The sequence below is a fragment of the Phalacrocorax aristotelis genome, chromosome 3, assembly GCF_949628215.1.
Source record: "Phalacrocorax aristotelis chromosome 3, bGulAri2.1, whole genome shotgun sequence".
NCBI lineage: Eukaryota > Metazoa > Chordata > Aves > Suliformes > Phalacrocoracidae > Phalacrocorax > Phalacrocorax aristotelis.
This window is the reverse complement of record NC_134278.1, coordinates 16,048,690-16,066,850: the sequence shown is the minus strand read 5'-3', so window position 1 is coordinate 16,066,850 and position 18,161 is coordinate 16,048,690. Positions and strand designations below refer to the sequence as shown.

Here is an 18,161-nt window from a genome sequence, read left to right as displayed (position 1 = left end):
TTTCTATACTACGAGGAGGAAGAGAGCTGGTTACTGCTCACCTATTAAGTTCTTACTCATTGATAATAAGGATAGCAGAACAAGCAGAACAAAACTATTTAATCAAATAGAGGAATAAAATACCTGAGGTCATACTCGGACTGCCTTAAATAGAGGCCTACTTTAGATGTGATGAGTGCTTCTGTCCCTTTAGTTGAAGTGCACTGAGATTGTATGTGATCTGCGTCAAATGGGCACCTAAGTTGTTAGGCATCTAAGTTGTAAGGCTGCTTTCCTAGGCCATGAAGTATGGTATGCACCTCCAGAGTCCAATTCAGAACACCTGAGAAAGACTTATAGCCTAAGTTTTCTGGTGGCAGAGCTTATGTCTCTGTCACAGTAAAACTGTACAGAAACAAGCATTTTAACTTAGAAGCCTAAGCTAGGAATCTCAAGTGAATGTCCTTGGTGGCCGTCCAAGTAATGGATTTCATCACCAAAAGGTGAGATATAATCTGGCCATAAAACTGTAATGTATGGAGTAGGAGGTAATTTCATAACATACTGACAAAATAGAGTTTCTTGACTGTTGGTTTCCCTGACACTGGATTACTGAGGAAAGCAAGGCATGGGTAGAAAGAGAAAACATGGTTGAGACATGCCTAGAAATTACCATCTCCTGGCTGCAGCGTTCATTTTGTGAAGCTATTGCAGCTCAGCATAGTTAGATTAGACCGTTGGCTGATCCAATATTGCATGGAAGGAACAGATAGTCTCCACAGTGAAAACAGTGTCAGAATGAGAACAAAACCTGCCTGTGTGCCCTGCTCTACTTTGACAATGTAGCTGTGCCTTCCTACAGGCTTACTTATATTATATTGTGGTTTTGTTTTCCCCTACTACCATTCATGAAACAGGTTCTACTTCAGAAAAAAGAAGTCCCATGAAAAGAGAAAGATCACATTCCCATGACTCTGCATCTTCATCTCTCTCTTCAAAAGCTTCCAGTAAGACCTTAAGATTATCTCTACTAAGTTACATTCAGGACATAAAAAAGACCTTTTATTCCGCTTATTAGAAAAATAATAAAAGGCATGAATCACTAAGGTTTTGGTAAGGCCTATCTTAATGGGATCAATAAAGATAACTTTTTAAAAAATAAGCAACAGACTTCTGAAATATAAGAAAGAAGATATTTTCTTGCCTGAAAAATAATCATAGGATGGATGCCTGAGCCAGGCGCTTCTTTAATATGTGCCGCTGAGGTTTGAATCCTCAGTTAGTACTGTGATGGCTGACAGTGTTCACTGAAGCTATGATAATTTACGAAGAAGAAAACACGCTTCACATTTTTAAAAAATCTTTTTAAAAACTGCAGGAGAAAAAGCATGCTTGGTTTCATTGGTACTTTTACATTTTTCTTTTTGCTCTGGAATATTAACTCATTAATTTTGCACTGTTTGAAAGCTCTTTTGGAGGTGGAAAATTTTTTAAATCTTCTGTTCCTTTTTAATCTGCAAATTGATGTAGAAAGCATGAGGCAATGTTGGGAACTACTACAACTCTTTTATCTGATAAATTTCTTTGCATGCTTTTTATGCAGATAATATTAAGAGGAGAGTTGAATAAAAGTGGGGAATATAAATTGTACCATAACGCCCTAGGAGTCCCAATCTCATGCAGCTTTTTAAAACATGTTGGTCTTCATCAGTAACAGTACATGCTTTTTGATAGTTGTGGTATTCAACACGGTGACATGCATATTTGGCCCATGATTTCCTTTCTACAGGCACAGTGGTGAATACAAATAGAAAAAAGCTTGAAAATGTTTGGATAAGCTTCACCAACATTTTAATTTTCAAAATGTTTTTTTCTTCTTTAAAGTTGGGCTGCTCATCAGTTCCACAGTGTCCATGCGGCCTGCCTGTAGCTTTGTGGCCTCAATTTGCCTGTGGTTGAAGAAACCTTTTTTCCTTTTTTTTTCTGTGCTCTTGGACACTGGCATTTTGAGAGACGTCACAGTGGTTTTACTTGAAACCATTCATACTGCCAGTGATATTTTTGTATTTATTGCTAATGTCCTTTACTGGCTACTTCAGATTAATATGCAGCTAGGTATATCTTACTATTTCTTGAGACCAAGAGAAAGTATGGACTTTTATTAGTTCGATTCCAACCATAATGATTCTACGATTCTATGAAAAGGTGGGTTTTTTTTCAGAACCAAGACCATTATTTTCACCATGAAAGGAAAGCTGTTTTTATCTATGCTCAGCTTCAGACATTCCTATTCCCATGCAGAGGCTGATTCCTCAACCAGTTCTCAGTCTACTTTGGGGAATACGAGGTATTTGCATCTCCTCTTTGGAATTCACTAAGCGTTAAAGATGCTCAGAACCACTTAAAATGAGGCCTTAAACTTTCAAGAGATCTTAGTAGTTAGAATATGTAAGGTAAAAATATACCACTTTCAGAAAATCAGCAATTAGCTGTGGAGTATATCTACATGACCTATTCAAGGCCAGCATTCGTGAGTTCAGCATGTGCTCTGAGCTGACCAAAAGTTGTATTAGTGCGTTAATGCATTATGTAGCATCAGAGAATTGAAAGCCAGGTTTTATTAGATCAGAGTAAGTGCTGCACCAATGCAGACACATGAGTGTCAGATCAGATCTGACTCAGAGCTGAGGGCTGTTTCTAGATGTCAGTCTGTGCAGACATTTCTGTAGCCTGTGAATACTTATTTTCTTGAGCTCTTAAATGATGGTTTCAGTAATTTTGTATTTGTCTTGAGTGATGAAAGTATGTGAAGCAAGGAATGGGTGGGGGAAGTAGAGAACACGACGACCACTGACATCTTTCCTATGCGCTTCAGTACTTTAAAAACCACTTTCTGCATTGAGATGAATACTCCAAACTAGTCCCATTATGACTTCCTATAGGAGAAAGGTGAAAGCAAGAACAGGAGCGGGACTGCAATGTTTGATGGATACTCTATCTAAACTATTTCTTTGTTTTGTTTTGTTTAACTTGCATTGACTAGCAGAGGTAGTTGCACTGTGTTGAAACACAAATTTACTTTTAGTTACAGCATTCTGCAGTGAGTCATCTCCTCCTTTAATAGCAGCAGGGGATACAGCAAAATCCCCCCACCAAGTCCTAAGCAACAGCACTGAAGAAACTACAAATAACTATGAAAGGCAGAAGCAGAAGGTAGACAAGGGGGCACAAACAACAATCAGCAAACACTTGCCACCGGTAACTGAACAGCTGGATACAAAACAAAACATAAGAAGTGCCCAAATTTCCATCACCTCATCATCCTCCTCACCTTTCTCCTCCTCTTCTTCCTCCTCTGTGCCTACTCATAACTCCTTCATCCTACAGACCTCTCAGTGCTCTATGACCAAAGCATCAAAACAGCCTCCCATAGTTTTCCTGCCCAAACTGGTTTATGACATTATTACTTCTACGGACAGCAGTGGACTTCCCAAATCATCTTCCCTCTTGCCTTATCATTCCGTTATGTGGGCAAGTTCTTTTCGTCCTCTTATGAGTAAGATGATGACTTGCACGGAGCAGTCTCTATACTACCGCCAATGGACGGTTCCCAAGCCAATCCATATGGACTACAATAATAGAAATGAGGGCAGAATGGACACCTTTCACCCAAGGAGGCTGCTGCTGAGTGGGCCACCACAGGTGTGTAATAAGAACAAGGTATTGTCATTGATTTCTTTTGTTTAATTTTATCACATTCTCAGAAAAAACGGATTAGTTGTTATTATTCATACTTGGAGGGATTTTTTTTCTTGTGGAGAGTAAGTTGCTTGTATTTCTTAATCCCTTCTAATAAAATAATCTTCCTTTCTTTACTGTTAGCCTGAGTTTAAAGACAAAGAAGCTGCAGCAATGTTCATTTTCTGTCAGTCTCTTTCCATTTAAAACAAAAATGTTTTAAAAGATAGTTTGCTCAAGAGGTAGATTTCATGTATAATTTCAGTTTGTTAAAGGTGAATATGCCTTTACATTTTAAATAGAGATCAAAGATCTTCATAAAACCACTTTCTTATGATCAATCCGAAAACACCTGGGAGTTTGTAATTAAGTTATTTTCTCTGTTCCCTCCACACAGCAGACAGAAATAGAAGCTGTTGTAAACAATACATGCAAGAAGGCCAGTTCAACATTAGCAGAGCCATATTTACAAAATGAGTAGCTGACCAAAGAGTTTTTAAATTACTTTGAAAAGATATATGGAACGGGTGTAGTCCTAAGAAGTTCACTCTCTTCTAAATTCTCTAATAATGTTTAGCACTTATCTCCAAGCACTTATCTCCTAGTTCAAAGCACATGTTACGTGCTAAAGGTAATATTGTGCCTCACAGTGTTCTGCTGAGGTATGAAGCCACAAGATAGGAGGAGACACCATACCTACTGAGAGCCTATATATGTCCTGTGAACCTCAGAAGTCAAAAAGAATAAATCCAAACCAAGACAAAGGCCCATGTTTCCAGTTAGTGTAACATCAACCCAAAGAATTAATCTAAAGAGAGTTACTGATTTAACTTGCCACATGATCCACTCTTCTATGCCCAGCCATTGCAAAAGGAAACTACATATTGCTATTTGGTAAGTGATTGTGTTCCACTGTACACCCAAATTTATGGTGCAGTAGAGTAGAAAGAGCATAAATGGGCTTTTCATATTGGGACTTCCTGCAAAAGTTACTGCAATTCATAAATAATTCCAGCAAATACTCTGAGGAGCAGTTTTTCACTATCCAGTCTTCTCATCTAAATTGTCCATGTTTGCCAAAGATTGAGGTATTATGTGATCAGGAAACTGAATTTCATACTCAGCTGCAGCATAAAAACGAATACATTCTGGAAGAGAGATGTTCATTTCCATCTCAAAGAAAAACACATGCTATGACACTTTTTGTTAGAATTTTATATGCATACATATCAAACCCTGCAAAGATACTATTTCCAGCGCCACCCTAAATATCCAGATTAGCTGATAAGTAAATATTTCATTGGTATTCATTTGGTTTTGGGTCATAAATATAAATCTGTGGTTCTCAGAGGAGTCATTCGCAGACTTCTGAGACCATACTACACACCTGTGAGAAGGTTTTGATGCTTATCACACTTGTTACTTGCCATTTAACTAATTTTAATTAAACAGGCAGCTTATTTATTCATTGGCTCTGTTTCGGGGTATGGTATTCACTACTTTTCACTATCAAAACTTTTTTCTTCCCAAATATTGAATAGGACTCCTGTTGATCCTCTGTACAGCAGTGAATTTCAGCCTTAATATAACAACTTCTACTTGAAACTCCACCTCTTCTCCAGCTTCCTCCACAATGCAGATTATTTCCTAGTCATGCACTGGGTCATACAGTTGGATCAGTTCCTAAAGGACATGTTTATTAATTTTATATTCCTCAGTTCTTTCTGAAGAATATACTTGTTTCACACAGAAACAAATTCATATGCCTCAAATTAGGAGTATAGAACGAGACGAAACAGCTTCAAGCTGCATCAGGGGAGGTTTAGATTGGATATTAAGAAAAATTTATTTACTTGAAAGAGTGGTCAGGCATTGGAAAAGGCTGCCCAGAGAGGTGGTGGAGTCACCATCCCTGGAGGTATTTAAAAGACATGTAGACGTGGCACTTTGGGGCATGGTTTAGGAGGCATGGTGGTGTTGGTTTGACGGTTGGACTTGATGATCCTAGAGGTCTTTTCCAACCTTAATGATTCTACGATTCTCCATAAGTATCAAAGTTTATGGGTATATATTCATTTCAGTATGTGGAAAAAGACATCAGCTTTGCTTCCTTTACTATTTTAACATCCCAAAGTGCTAAAAACTACTGTAAACCAAAGAAAGAGCTGTAAAAGTATGCTGTTTGTTTATTAGTTTAAGGTATAAAAATACAGTGTTTCTTCTAGGGAATAGTTACAATAAAGTATCCAGAAAGTAGAATTACCTTTCTCTTTTTTGGGAAGAAATGGTTTTCTTCCTGAGATTGGTTTTACTCACACATGTGTTTGGTAATATCAACATTTTACATGGACTTAATGCTTAATGCATGAAGAGGTATAGGCAGAAATAAAAGCAATTATTAGACAGCACCTGTCTGAATGTTAATAACATCTCAGCCAAAGTATAAGACTGCCAGAGTACTATTTTTTAAAAAATTAGGAAGTAGGTATTTTCTTTATCAGGTAGGAATTACTTTACTAAAATTCAAATCAGGAAGCAATGTGTTGGTTAAAATTAAAAATATGAAATCAACATAGGAAGAAAACTAGGCACATTAGTGAACCAAAATTATAGTTCTCACTCTCGGGGTAATTAGTAATAAAGTACACTCACCCTTCCCTCACAAAGACATTTTACAATTTTTTTACATTTTTACAATTACAATTATGTACATTAGAAGGCAATATGTGCATTATTTTTACAAGAGGCTTTAGGAAATGCAGCAAAGATGGGATAGGTTTAAAATAGATCTATATATTTATCTGTAAGTTAGCTCTCATAATCAAAGTTAAGACATTGGTTAGTGATCAATTAGTGGTATGAATAAATATGCACCACCATGAACAACATGTATCATGTATATGGCTAGACATCTAGTCCCTAGTGCACCCAAGAAAATGCCTATAAGGAAGCCTAAATTCACTAAAATATTTTTTTTGAAAACATTGAAGTTCCCCGAGCTGCAAATCAAGGTTTTGTATCTTTGTTTTTTAACCAGATATTGCAACTTAGGACCAACATTTTCCTTAAGCATGGAAGCTGCTCGTAAGCACAGCTCAGTCCCGTGGCACCACATCCAGGGAATGAAGCAAGCATGTCTTGAGACACTTTCTAAGGAAGAAAACTGTTGCCCATATTATTTGTATTTCCTCTACTCCTATTAAAATCTTATTACGATGGGTTTATAGTCCATTCAGCTTATGTAAGAAAAACGTTAGGGAAATATTTAATATATCTATTGTTAGCTGTCTTTTAGAAGAATGTATCACATGGAAACAAGGAGAAGAGCCAGCACCATTTGACCAGCTGTCTGTGGACCATCAGCATCTTTTTTATGAATCACCATTGGTTCGCAGATCACAGTTTGAAAACCACTGCTGTGGCATGTGAAGAACTATCTCACCTGGAAATTGAAATAGAAAAGCCAAACAGAATTATTTCCCCTTTTGCCATATTTCTCTGAATGTCAAGACTGAAATCAGATGATACTTTATAGCAACCTGTAAGAATAATAAAGTACTTCTAGTGGTCCTGGTGTCCAGTGTCTGGAACAAGTCAAAAAAGGGAAGTCATTACTGTTCATCCTGCTGCAACAGCACGTTTGGATGTCACTTCCATGAATAAATGTGGAGGCACACACCTAATTTCTCTGACTGGAATATCTCTCTCAGATTCTTAGACAGAGAGACTGTTTTCAGGTTATCCTTGATATCTATGACAAGCACAGTTTAGTGGTAAAAATCTTTGGAGAGCTTTCCACTCCTCTTAGGTAGTGTATGTCTTTGACCCAAAAACTAGACCTTCACACATCTTGAATTTTCTGCAGGAAGAATTTGAATTTATATTACTTCCTTTTGCTCAGCTACAGCTACAATTTTCATGAATGAAGAGCTGCACGGTAAACATATTCTTGGGTTTTTATGGGCCAAATCATCCCTTACGCTAAGGATGAAAATAGAAACCAAAATACTAAATCTTTGCAGGCCCCAAATTCCTTATTTATCATAAGTTTTCACAAGATTTGAGATTTCTACTTCTTAGTCTCCTGGGATTTTCTTCTTCCAAGACTGATTCATCAGACTTCTGTCCTCCAAATTCAGGGAGATATAAACAAAGGAGAATAATCCTTCCTTTATTTGGGAATATTGGCCCCCGAGTGCCTTATCTGTTAAGCCACTGGGCACTGCCACTTACTTGAGGAATCTCTTTCTGGGAAGTAGAGCTGTCTGTAGTAGCAGCACCCCTCACGGACATTTTGTTTCAGGAATCGTAAAAATGCAGCCCAGTTCCAGATTCCTTCATTCTTTTAATATGTTTGCAGCTTTTGCCTGCAGAGCAAAGACAGGATATGGAGAAAACCACCTTGCTCAGAGTACTTACTTCCTAAGCATATTATATCATGCTTAAGCCCAGAGTCACTAATAAGGGTCAACACAGCATTGTACTAGGCTTGTTTGAAGACTTGTAAAGCTACAGCCCAGTCACGTACCTAGTTTAAAATTTCTTTCAAGGTTCTTCCCTTCTGGAGTAAATGTTGATTGTAAATGAGAAGTCATTCTTTTCTCAATTTCTTTTTGAAAATCTTCTCAAAATGACGTGGAAAACATTCTCCATTTCACTAATTCATTTCTTCAGCAGCAAATGCAGGCAAATGTGCACGTGAAGGGAGTCCAAATACGAACATTGCTATGTGATCAGCCTGATCTCTCTCCTGGCACCAAAATGTTCTGAAAACATGGAGAGATTCCTGCAAGTTCCCACCAGCATTTTGCATACAGTGTTGCTAATATCTAACAGTTCATAAAGCTCATAGTACTGTATTGGACACTTTTAATGTGACAGATAATGAGATTGGGTAAGATATGATGCATGGAATACCATAAGTACATATGGTTTAGTTTAGTGGTTACGGACCAGCATTTGTAGTCCTGTAGTTCCCAACATTTTTGACTCACGGCCCTACAGCTTTGTGTATACTTGAGTCAATTGACAACTGATACCTTTCATCTAAGTACCACGTAGTAGTAGCCTAGTCACTCCCAGATACACCATTGAAAACCATTGGTGAAGGCTGGTCTCCCAGGCAAAGAAAAATATATTATTTTGGTAGAATAAGTTTTAAACGGTTACCAAAAAGAAAAACCAAGGTTTTCAGCCTGTTCTTCTGTAGACAGTTCAAATAGGTTATGCACTTCACATAGGTTAGGAATTAGTTTTTCACAGAGATAGCTGGTATCAGGGAAACAGGTTGTGTACTTTTGACAAATGATCTCTCATTTGTTTGAAATCAGGGAACTGCTAATCTGTCAGGCCACCGAGTGTTTAAAGAAATCATCAGAGGCACTTTATAAAATATGTTCATAAAGGCATAAAAAGGCAATCTCAGACTTGAGAGAAAACATTGGAAGTATTTTCTTCTAGAACAAAATACCATCAGGTTTGCCTCAGATGTGGGAAGATAAGATGCTTTTCTTTAGCTCACCAATAAACAGCTATTGCAGCTAAGTTTAGAACCTTATTCCAAGATCAACAGAAAGATTCTCATCAGTCTCAATGGATTTTAGATAAAACCCCAGACTGGGAGTTAGAAACATCTGGTCCATGGGCCAGCTATGGTCCATGCTTTCATTTCCTCTATTCAAAGTCACTTTTTTCCTGTGTTACTGCTGGATAACACAGAGTTGTGTGCTAACACATGGTCTACCATGTGTACCTGCAAAGCTTATTTGACCCTCAACAGGGAAAACGGTACCCTTTCCCACCCTTGGCAAGACACTGCTCAAATGCAATCTGATTTATTAAGAACAACAGATACTGAACTTTGAGCAAAATGAATGTTTCCCTACTCTTGCTTCAGCTTCAAAGCCTCTCATCCTCAAATGTTGAGAGAAAATGAAAGTTTCGCTTGAAGTACATGGAAAATACCAAATCCAATACTATTTTTAGTATTTCAACACCCTATGCTTCTGACATGTCCTAGCAGTAACGGCTGTGAAGCTGGGTTTTCAATTCAGTAGTAATATAGACTCAGTCCAAACTCTGATACCACTCTGTGAAATCAGACAGTTGCAGCGGGAGAATGTGCCTACATGTTAACCTCACCCTGTGCAGGTGTGACTTTAGTCTTAAGTTGTCATCTGAACCTTAGTGACATTCTGAGGCTGAACTATACACACACACAAGAAATTCTCCTGTGAGAGTGACAGGAGCTTGCTGGGCTCTTTTTTTCTCACTGAAACCCATTGTATTCTGCTTCCTGTTCAAGTGTAATGGTTTGTAAAGCTGTCTGCTTAGATATGGCACTATTTACTTGCTGTTATCATCAGCAAACTTTATGTGGATGACACAGAACAATCCATGGAGTAAATAATTGGTTGTGGCTTATACCTTTCAGCTGAAAAAACTATAAAAGGGCAGCTATACTATTTGGTGTAATGAAGAGAAAATTTATACAGTGTGTTGGTGGGGTAAAAATGGAGAAAGTAATAATCTTAAGATAATTTTGAAACAAAGTTTTAAAAGGTAATTTTAAAACAGTGGAAGGGAAATAATATATTTTCATCACAAGAGGTGGACCAACACATTGCTGCATATACCATGTCCTCCCGGAGTGGAAGTGGCCTGCCCAAGTTCCCCTCTAGATGCATGCACTTTGTCCTTCAGGGTAGTCGCTGTACTTCAATAGCAGTCAGGGTACTGGTAAATTATGCAAACATGAAAGGGTTGAGGTAATTCTTTAGTTCTCTTGTAGCATGAGGTGGTTTTCTGGAACATTTTATGAACTTGTATGGATTTTTAAAAGTTCACTGCCTATGTAGAAACTATAACATCAGGAGAGAAAATTCTTGTCTGTGGGCCTGCAACTAGAACTGTGATATAAAATACATTTTCCAAACCAGGTTCCTGCACAGAGAGAACAAAACTGCTGATCATTTAAGCATTTCATTTATGCCAAGGAATATGCAAATACAGGGATATGCAAGCACTGAATATTAATATTCGGTTTCACTACAGCTGCAATTTCCAGATATGTGGAAAAGTAACACGTTGAAAAATGAAAATTTACTTTTGTATTTTCTATTTCATGTATTTACAGATAGGGAAAACAGGTGCCTATCTGCAGTTCCTCAGTATTTTGTCCCGAATGCTGATTAGACTGACAGAAGTGGATGTTTATGATGAGGAAGAAATCAACATTAGTAAGTTCTTGATATAACAATATTTCTCTGGAGACTGTAGAAAATTGTTATGTTAATTGAAAAGTAGTTGGCTGTATATTCTATGCCATTCACCTTTGCAATTAATTGACGTTATTAAAATCTTTTAAGAAAATTTTGGTGTGATATTCAACTGATACTTAAGAATACTGTATTATTTTATGCATAATTTATAATTTAATCTTCCTCTCAGTAAGAAAATCACATACCTATGTTTTTCTTGGGAAGTAATCAACAGCATTTATGTATATAAAATTATACCCAGCCATTGTTTTTGAGTTTATAATTGGAATGAACTTTTGTGGTGAAGTATATAAAAAGGATCAGTGACATTCTGGCAGATTTATACCATAAGGAGCAATGTCATATTTTCTAAGTACATAAGACTACACGAGGGAGGAAAACAGTTCCTGCTCTCTAATAGCTAACTTTAGTCCAAACTTCCTTTATTTACAGTCTATCACTCCCCTGGGTTTCCAGATTTATTTCTGTAATTAAGGGCTGGAATACATAAAAAATATGGGTGAAATTTTATGGGATATGTCTAATTTTCACTGAAAGCATGCCCACAGTCAGCTGTGGAGAGTCTCAGGTGGGTGCTACCTGCCTGCTAGCTGCCTCTGTCAGACCCTGTCTGGAAGCTGTTCAGTGATTTTCCTGTGGGACTGTGCCTCAGCTCTTGTCTCTGAGGGCTTTTTGGGGCAGTACCCAGGAGTCTTCCTCCACACTGAGCTGTGCTGGAGAAAGAGGCAGCTATCCCCCAACGTTTATGGCAAAACCTGTGGAAAATGTGACCAGTCTGCTAGGGGAGAGGTTTGTGCAATCAACCCTTTGTATTTTAGGCAGGTTTTTAGAGGTAATTCACAGTCAGGGCATGAAGATTATTTCACCATCTGACTAATTCCACCTGAGTTTCATATTTACTTTTGGTGCCAACAGACAGGATCTCACCTTTTGTAAATAATCTTTTAGTCTATATTCATAGACATGGAGTTATGGCTCTTTACAGCAGCTTACAGCTGACCCCCAAACTAAGCTCCTCACTACTGTCCATTTTACTCTTGTCAGATCTTTCATCCTCTTGACAAAGGTATAAAAGTATTTTGTAAGGACTTGTGTACATCTGGGGCTTTACGTCACTTAACCTGTTTCAGAAAAAGGCATGAGTTCACTGCACATTATACCAATACCATTTACTATTTTTCTTTTACCCTAGGGTGACTTATTTTTGATTACTGTGGTCTTATCACTAGAAGGGGCATTTGACTTTAACTCTGCACTGTACTTAATAATGCAATTTCTGAAGCTTTAAAAGGGCTTCTTTCCTGCAGTGAGAATAACACATCTTTCCTCAACTGAGTTCACAAATGTGGTGGTCAGTGGAAAGACTCCAAATGCCTGGATGCAGGTAGATCAGCCTTACCAGAGTCCTGACAGTGTTTTCATCATCACCCCACCAACTGCTCCAGTAAGATTACAGAGGTCTTAAGTTGATAACAAAGGTTTAGAAGCCAGAATTGCACTGAAGTATGAGGTACATTTTTCAAAGGTGCATGTCTTGATGCATAATAATATTGCGTGCTCAGAATGATGAAAGAAAAAATGATGCAGAAATAATAGGCATAGCAAAACCATTTATAGCAATATAAAGAACTTAAAAAATTTTCATCACATGAGTTCTTATTTTTTCAATAATATTACAGACATAAAAGAAGAATCTGATCAATACTACCATCAGCCTGGAGATATGTGGCCAGATTTGGAGAAATTTAAGAAGATGCCTTTTGACTACACTATCCATGACCCAAAATATGAAGATGCAAGTCTGATTTGTTCAAAGCTTCAGACTATAAACAGTGAAGGTTAGAATTTGAAAAATCTGGGTTGGCACACATACATGTATTTTTTTTTTTTTAACATGAGAATCCTGTTAACAATTTAAACAGAGTGAAATTATCAGAATTGCACTTGGCTAAGTAATAGTGAAAAAAGATTTGAAGTTTGCCAGATGAAGGACCAGAGTATGAACCTTATAAATGTTTTATGGAATATTATCTAGGTAGTCTTTCATTAAAAGAAAAGCTCTGATTCCCTAATAAGTTTGTGTATTTGAATGTTTTTATGTAGTGGCATTGTCCTGCTCTGTAGCAATGAAGTGACTTGTGTGGGTAAAGTTATTTATGTACCTAAAAGTGTTTATAGGTTTATTTTTTAGGTTTTGGTTTAGGTTTGGAAAGTGTGAGATGCGTATGTCTAAATCTAGATTCCTGGAGTGCTGAGGTGTGAATTAGTCCTCTGAATTAGGCAGCTGGACATACACAAGTCCACAGGACCGGGTAGGATGTATCCAAGCATGCTGAGGGAGTTGGCCAACACCATTGTGAGGCTCCTGTCTATTGTTTTTAAAAGGTAATGACAATTGGTGCAGGTTCCTGATGGTTGGAAAAAGGAAAATGCCACGCCCTTCCTCTACAGGACAGCGGAGGATCCAAGCAGTTACAGCCTAGTCAGCCTACCCTCAGTCCTCAAAACAGTTATGGAACAAACTCTCCTGTAAGCCATGTCCAGACCCATGAAGGGCAGGAAAGTGACAGCTGGGTATGCATGGCAATACTGAGAGTTATAGTGAGGCAAACGCTGTTTAAGACTGCCATAAATAACCTGGTCAAAGGGGCAGAATGCAACGCCAGCAAGTTCATGAATGATACCAAACTGGGGGTGCAGGCAATATGCAGGAAGGTAGCACTGCTGTTCAGAAAGACCTTGACAGACTGGAGAAATGGGACCTCCAGAAACAAACCTCAGGAACCTCATATAGTTGAACAAAGGTAAATGCAAGATCTTGCACTTGGGATGGAATAATTTTTCACAGCTGTACAGGCTTGTGGCCAGCTGTATAGACAACAACTTTGAGGAAGGTGACCTGATGATCCTGGCAGACAACTATTTGAACATGAGTCACCAGTTCTCCACTGGGTTAATAATGGCTTACTAAAAATCTAGCAAGCAGACCAAGGGAATCTATCATTCTTCTATGCATAGCACCTGTAAGACTATATCTGGAGTGTTCTGTCAAGTTTTTGACTTCCCAGTACAGGAAAGACATTGACATACAGAAGTGAGTCTAGTGGCTAGCTGCCAAGATGGGTAGAGGCCTGAAGCATGTGATGTACATAGGAAAATGAAGGTAATTGCATTTGTTCGGTTTGGAGAAGTCTCGCAGGGATATCTGATTGCTGTCTTCAACTTCCTAGTGGGAACTTACGGACACAAATTGTTAGAGATATACACAGCATAAGGACAAGACCAACAGGCACAAGTTGCAACATGGGAAATTACAATTAGATGCTATGAAAAATATTTCTAGAATGAAAGTGGTCAAACCATGGAGCAGGTTGCCTAGACTGACTGTGGAAACTCCACTCTTAGTGATTTTCACAACCTGACAGGACAAGGAACAACCTGATCTGATGCTGAAAATCTGAGAGAAAGGTTTGCCCAGATGACATAACAGGAGTCCTTTTCAGCAGAAATTGCATCTCATCTTCCTCCAGTCTCCCACAAAGGAGACCCTTTCTTAAAATGTGGATATTCACTAAAAAGCAACATCACTAAATTTGCAAACTTCATTTCACATAATCTACTGTGATGTCCGTTGAGGATGGCAAATCTCTGTCATAAGACTACTTTTTACTGTTTATTACTTTTGGAAACATTCAATCAATAACAACAACAACAATAATAATTTTAATAATCTGGCTTTGCCTACACCTCAGCCTTACGTGAAATCTGTACGGAATTATCATAATCATGAATTTGCAGATACTTCTTTGTAGTCCTCTTTGCTGCTTATAACAATTTATAAAACGTATTATGCTCAGAATTAATTCCTTGTTCGATTTCCGTATGTTTAATCCTGCCATTGTTCCTAGAAGCTAATTACAGTGACAGAAACAGTTTGCCACAAGGGAATATATTCTGGCCTTAAATGTAACATATGTTATATTTAAGTTGTTTCTTTTTTTAATAGACAGATCAACAAACAGGAGACAGGAGGATATGTATACACGCCGTCAAACAACTAGGATGAGATTGTCCAAGTATGCAGCATATAACACTTACCATCACTGTGAACAGTGTCATCAGTACATGGGTTTCAATCCTAGGTACCAGGTAAAGATTTCCAGATATTACTCTGCAGATCAGAAGCTGAAGCCAACACAATCCAAACACGGTTTTGTGTACATTCGCTGTATTTGAATTGGCTTAGAAGTTGTACGTATGTGTTAAAACCAGCTTATTTACAGATTTTGTTATTTCTTGAGGTTTGCCTGTCTTGACCAGACTGCAGGTTTGGGGACATCAGAGGACTGATCCTTGCCTCATTTACACTGCTTATTCAGTGCTGTAGTCTGCATTCTACATGTATACTACCAGTTAAAACTACTTTCCCAGTAAACTTTTTCCACTGGGACTTGCTTACATTTTCACCTGAGTAACTACAAAAGATGATACTTCTGATACAGGAATAGTCCAGCGTAGAGTAGTCTACATGTGGCATACAGACTGTTATTACTCAGAGTAACCCTTCAATTTCCTGCCTATTAGAATGTGAGGAAAAAGGCATTAGAAATGCAAATGCTGGTTTTTATGTGTCAGTATTTCTGAAAGCCCAGAGTGGCCTGTAAGTATTGCTACCATCTGCAAGACAAAGCTGAAACAAGGGTTTCAGAAGAAGGAAGAGTCTAATTTGTTTTTTCTTTAGTGTACGCTGTATCTTAGGCGGCATTGCTTAACACCTTGTAAATCACAAAGCAAAATCTAATGCAATACAGTAAGTGATTGTAGTCTGTTTGGTAACGTTATAACTGTATTAACTACTCTGAAACCTTGTAGTTTGACTCTAACCACTGGAATTATCTTATTTTTTCCCATCCTCAGCTTTATGAGTCCACTCTTCATGCATTTGCCTTTTCCTATTCTATGCTGGGAGAAGAGATCCAGCTGCATTTTATCATTCCAAAGTCAAAGGAGCATCATTTTGTCTTTAGCCAACCAGGAAGGCAACTGGAAAGCATGAGGCTACCACTAGTCACGGATAAGGTAGATGGATAATTATATCTATGGCCATACATGGGAGAGAGACACCACCAATTTTAAAATTTGTTGAATTAGAATTCTTTACATTTCTGGTCCTGCTGTTAAGAGATAATGAAGATGCCCTGATACTGGGGCAAAAGGTCTTTGGTTATGGGTTTAAGATGTTAAAGAAAGAATGGTTTCAGCAATGAGCCTTAGACATATGATTTTGTTTATCACCTGTTGCATTAATGGTAGGAGTCTGAGGAGTGGCCAGGGAGAGACCCTGCCATTCAGTCATAAGGTTCAGACAGGACCCCCTTGCTTCCTAAACTCCTCCTCCAAGAGAAGTCTAGGTGTGGCTAAGTCCAGTCTTAGTCTCAGACTTGGTCAATGGTTTATTTTCTAAGGGTTGTAGAAGTAACCACTCATCAGAGTATTTGTTGTTAGTAACTAATTTGGCAGATGCCCAGGCTGGTCACGTTCAATGAGAATGACCACAGCTAGATTAATGAATGGGGCAATTTATTAAAGCAACGGATACACGGGTTCTTTGGATTACTGATGATAAGATTGCTGGTTACAAGACACACATAAATACCAAAGATATGAGTACACTGCTAGGCTACAAGTATGCTAAACAAATATGAAGCGACTCTAATATGAAGCAAAGCAACTCTAATACATTAGGGATTTAAAGTGACTCTATAGAGGCTTCCAATCTTACCCAAAGGCATCCCAGTGGAGGGGAAGAGAGGCTCAGCTCATTGACTGGTCCCAGAAGTTAGAGGAGTATGCGATGGTATTCCCTAACACCCTCTTTCTCTTCGCACATTTTATACTATTTTTTATCTTTTGGGTGGAGCTTGAGTGACTCTAGTCATACATACCTTTATTATGACTGGTGTAAAATTTCCTTCACTTTTAAAAGCGTAGACTAGAAGAAATTCAAAGCGCATGCCCAGTGAGGGGTGGTCGCACCTTAGAGGCTGGTAACTTTGGGGATGGAGGTGTGTTTTGGTATTATAATGATATTATAATGAACAAAGTTCACCAAAAGGACAGCATTTGGTCAAAAGTATGATGGACTGTTGGCCCAGGGTAGCAAATATGCAGCGTACCAGCTCCATGGTACCTTGAGTTCCCATTTACCACAGAGCCTGGCCGTGATGCCTGCACAGTGCTCCACCCTCCGGACAACTCCTCTTAGGGTCAGTACACCAAGTTCTCCTGGCATTGCCGGCATCTATGGTTACTAGGGAACTTCCGTGGAATGGATTCCTCACATATCAGCTGCACTTCGCCCTGACACTTTCTTCAGTGCTGTACCTTTTCTAAAAACATACGTTTGATTTCTAAGTCAACAACAGCACTTATTCCACATCACCCAGTTACTAAGAGGAAGCAATTTTTTACTGTAGAGGAATGCAGTGGATTATCCTGTCTTATTCTACATAAATGCTTGAATATTGTGTTCAGTTTTGGGCCCCTCAGTACAAGAAGGACATCGAGTTGCTGGAGGGTGTCCAGAGAAGGGGAACGAATCTGGTGAAGGGTCTGGAGAGCAAGTCTTGTGAGGAGAGGTTGAGGGAACTGGGGTTGTTTAGCCTGGAGAAGAGGAGGCTGAGGGGAGATGTTATCGCTCTCTACAACTACCTGAAAGGAGGTTGTAGAGAGGTGGGTGTTGGTCTCTTCTCCCAAGTTAGTAGTGATAGGATGAGAGGAATGGCTTCAAGCTGCATCAGGGGAGGTTTAGATTGGATATTAGGAAAAATTTCTTTACTGAAAGAGTGGTCAAGCATTGGAACAGGCTGCCCAGAGAGGTGGTGGAGTCACCATCCCTGGAGGTATTTATAAGACGTGTAGATGTGGCACTTCAGGGCATGGTTTAGGAGACATGATGGTGCTGCGTTGACGGTTGGGCTTGATGATCCTACAGGTCTTTTCCAACCTTAATGATTCTATGATTCAATATAAAAATAAGGCTTTCAAATAATCTCTGTTGTGGCTTCAAGACTGTCCAAAGAATCACGTCACACTTGTAGAAAACACTTTGTAAGGTCATCCATCTGACAGGCTATGCAAACTCTGCTGTTGGCCTTTACAGTG

General features: G+C 38.6%; 1 protein-coding gene across 10 annotated transcripts in view; it reads left to right on the top strand.

The window, feature by feature from the left end:
* Positions 1–18,161, top strand: part of GREB1 (growth regulating estrogen receptor binding 1) — a 106,415-nt gene that overhangs the window by 72,159 nt on the left and 16,095 nt on the right. For 6 of the 10 annotated variants that reach the window (XM_075086796.1, XM_075086798.1, XM_075086797.1 and 3 more), the window contains exons 21-26: positions 897–986; positions 3,065–3,681; positions 10,853–10,955; positions 12,677–12,835; positions 15,004–15,146; positions 15,915–16,076. In XM_075086796.1, the coding sequence (XP_074942897.1) occupies positions 897–986; positions 3,065–3,681; positions 10,853–10,955; positions 12,677–12,835; positions 15,004–15,146; positions 15,915–16,076 (1,274 nt within the window). Of the gene's footprint in view, positions 1–896; positions 987–3,064; positions 3,700–6,754; positions 7,374–10,852; positions 10,956–12,676; positions 12,836–15,003; positions 15,147–15,914; positions 16,077–18,161 lie in introns of those variants that run through there. The other 4 variants (XM_075086800.1, XM_075086801.1, XR_012659494.1 and 1 more) reach the window with 4 other exon arrangements.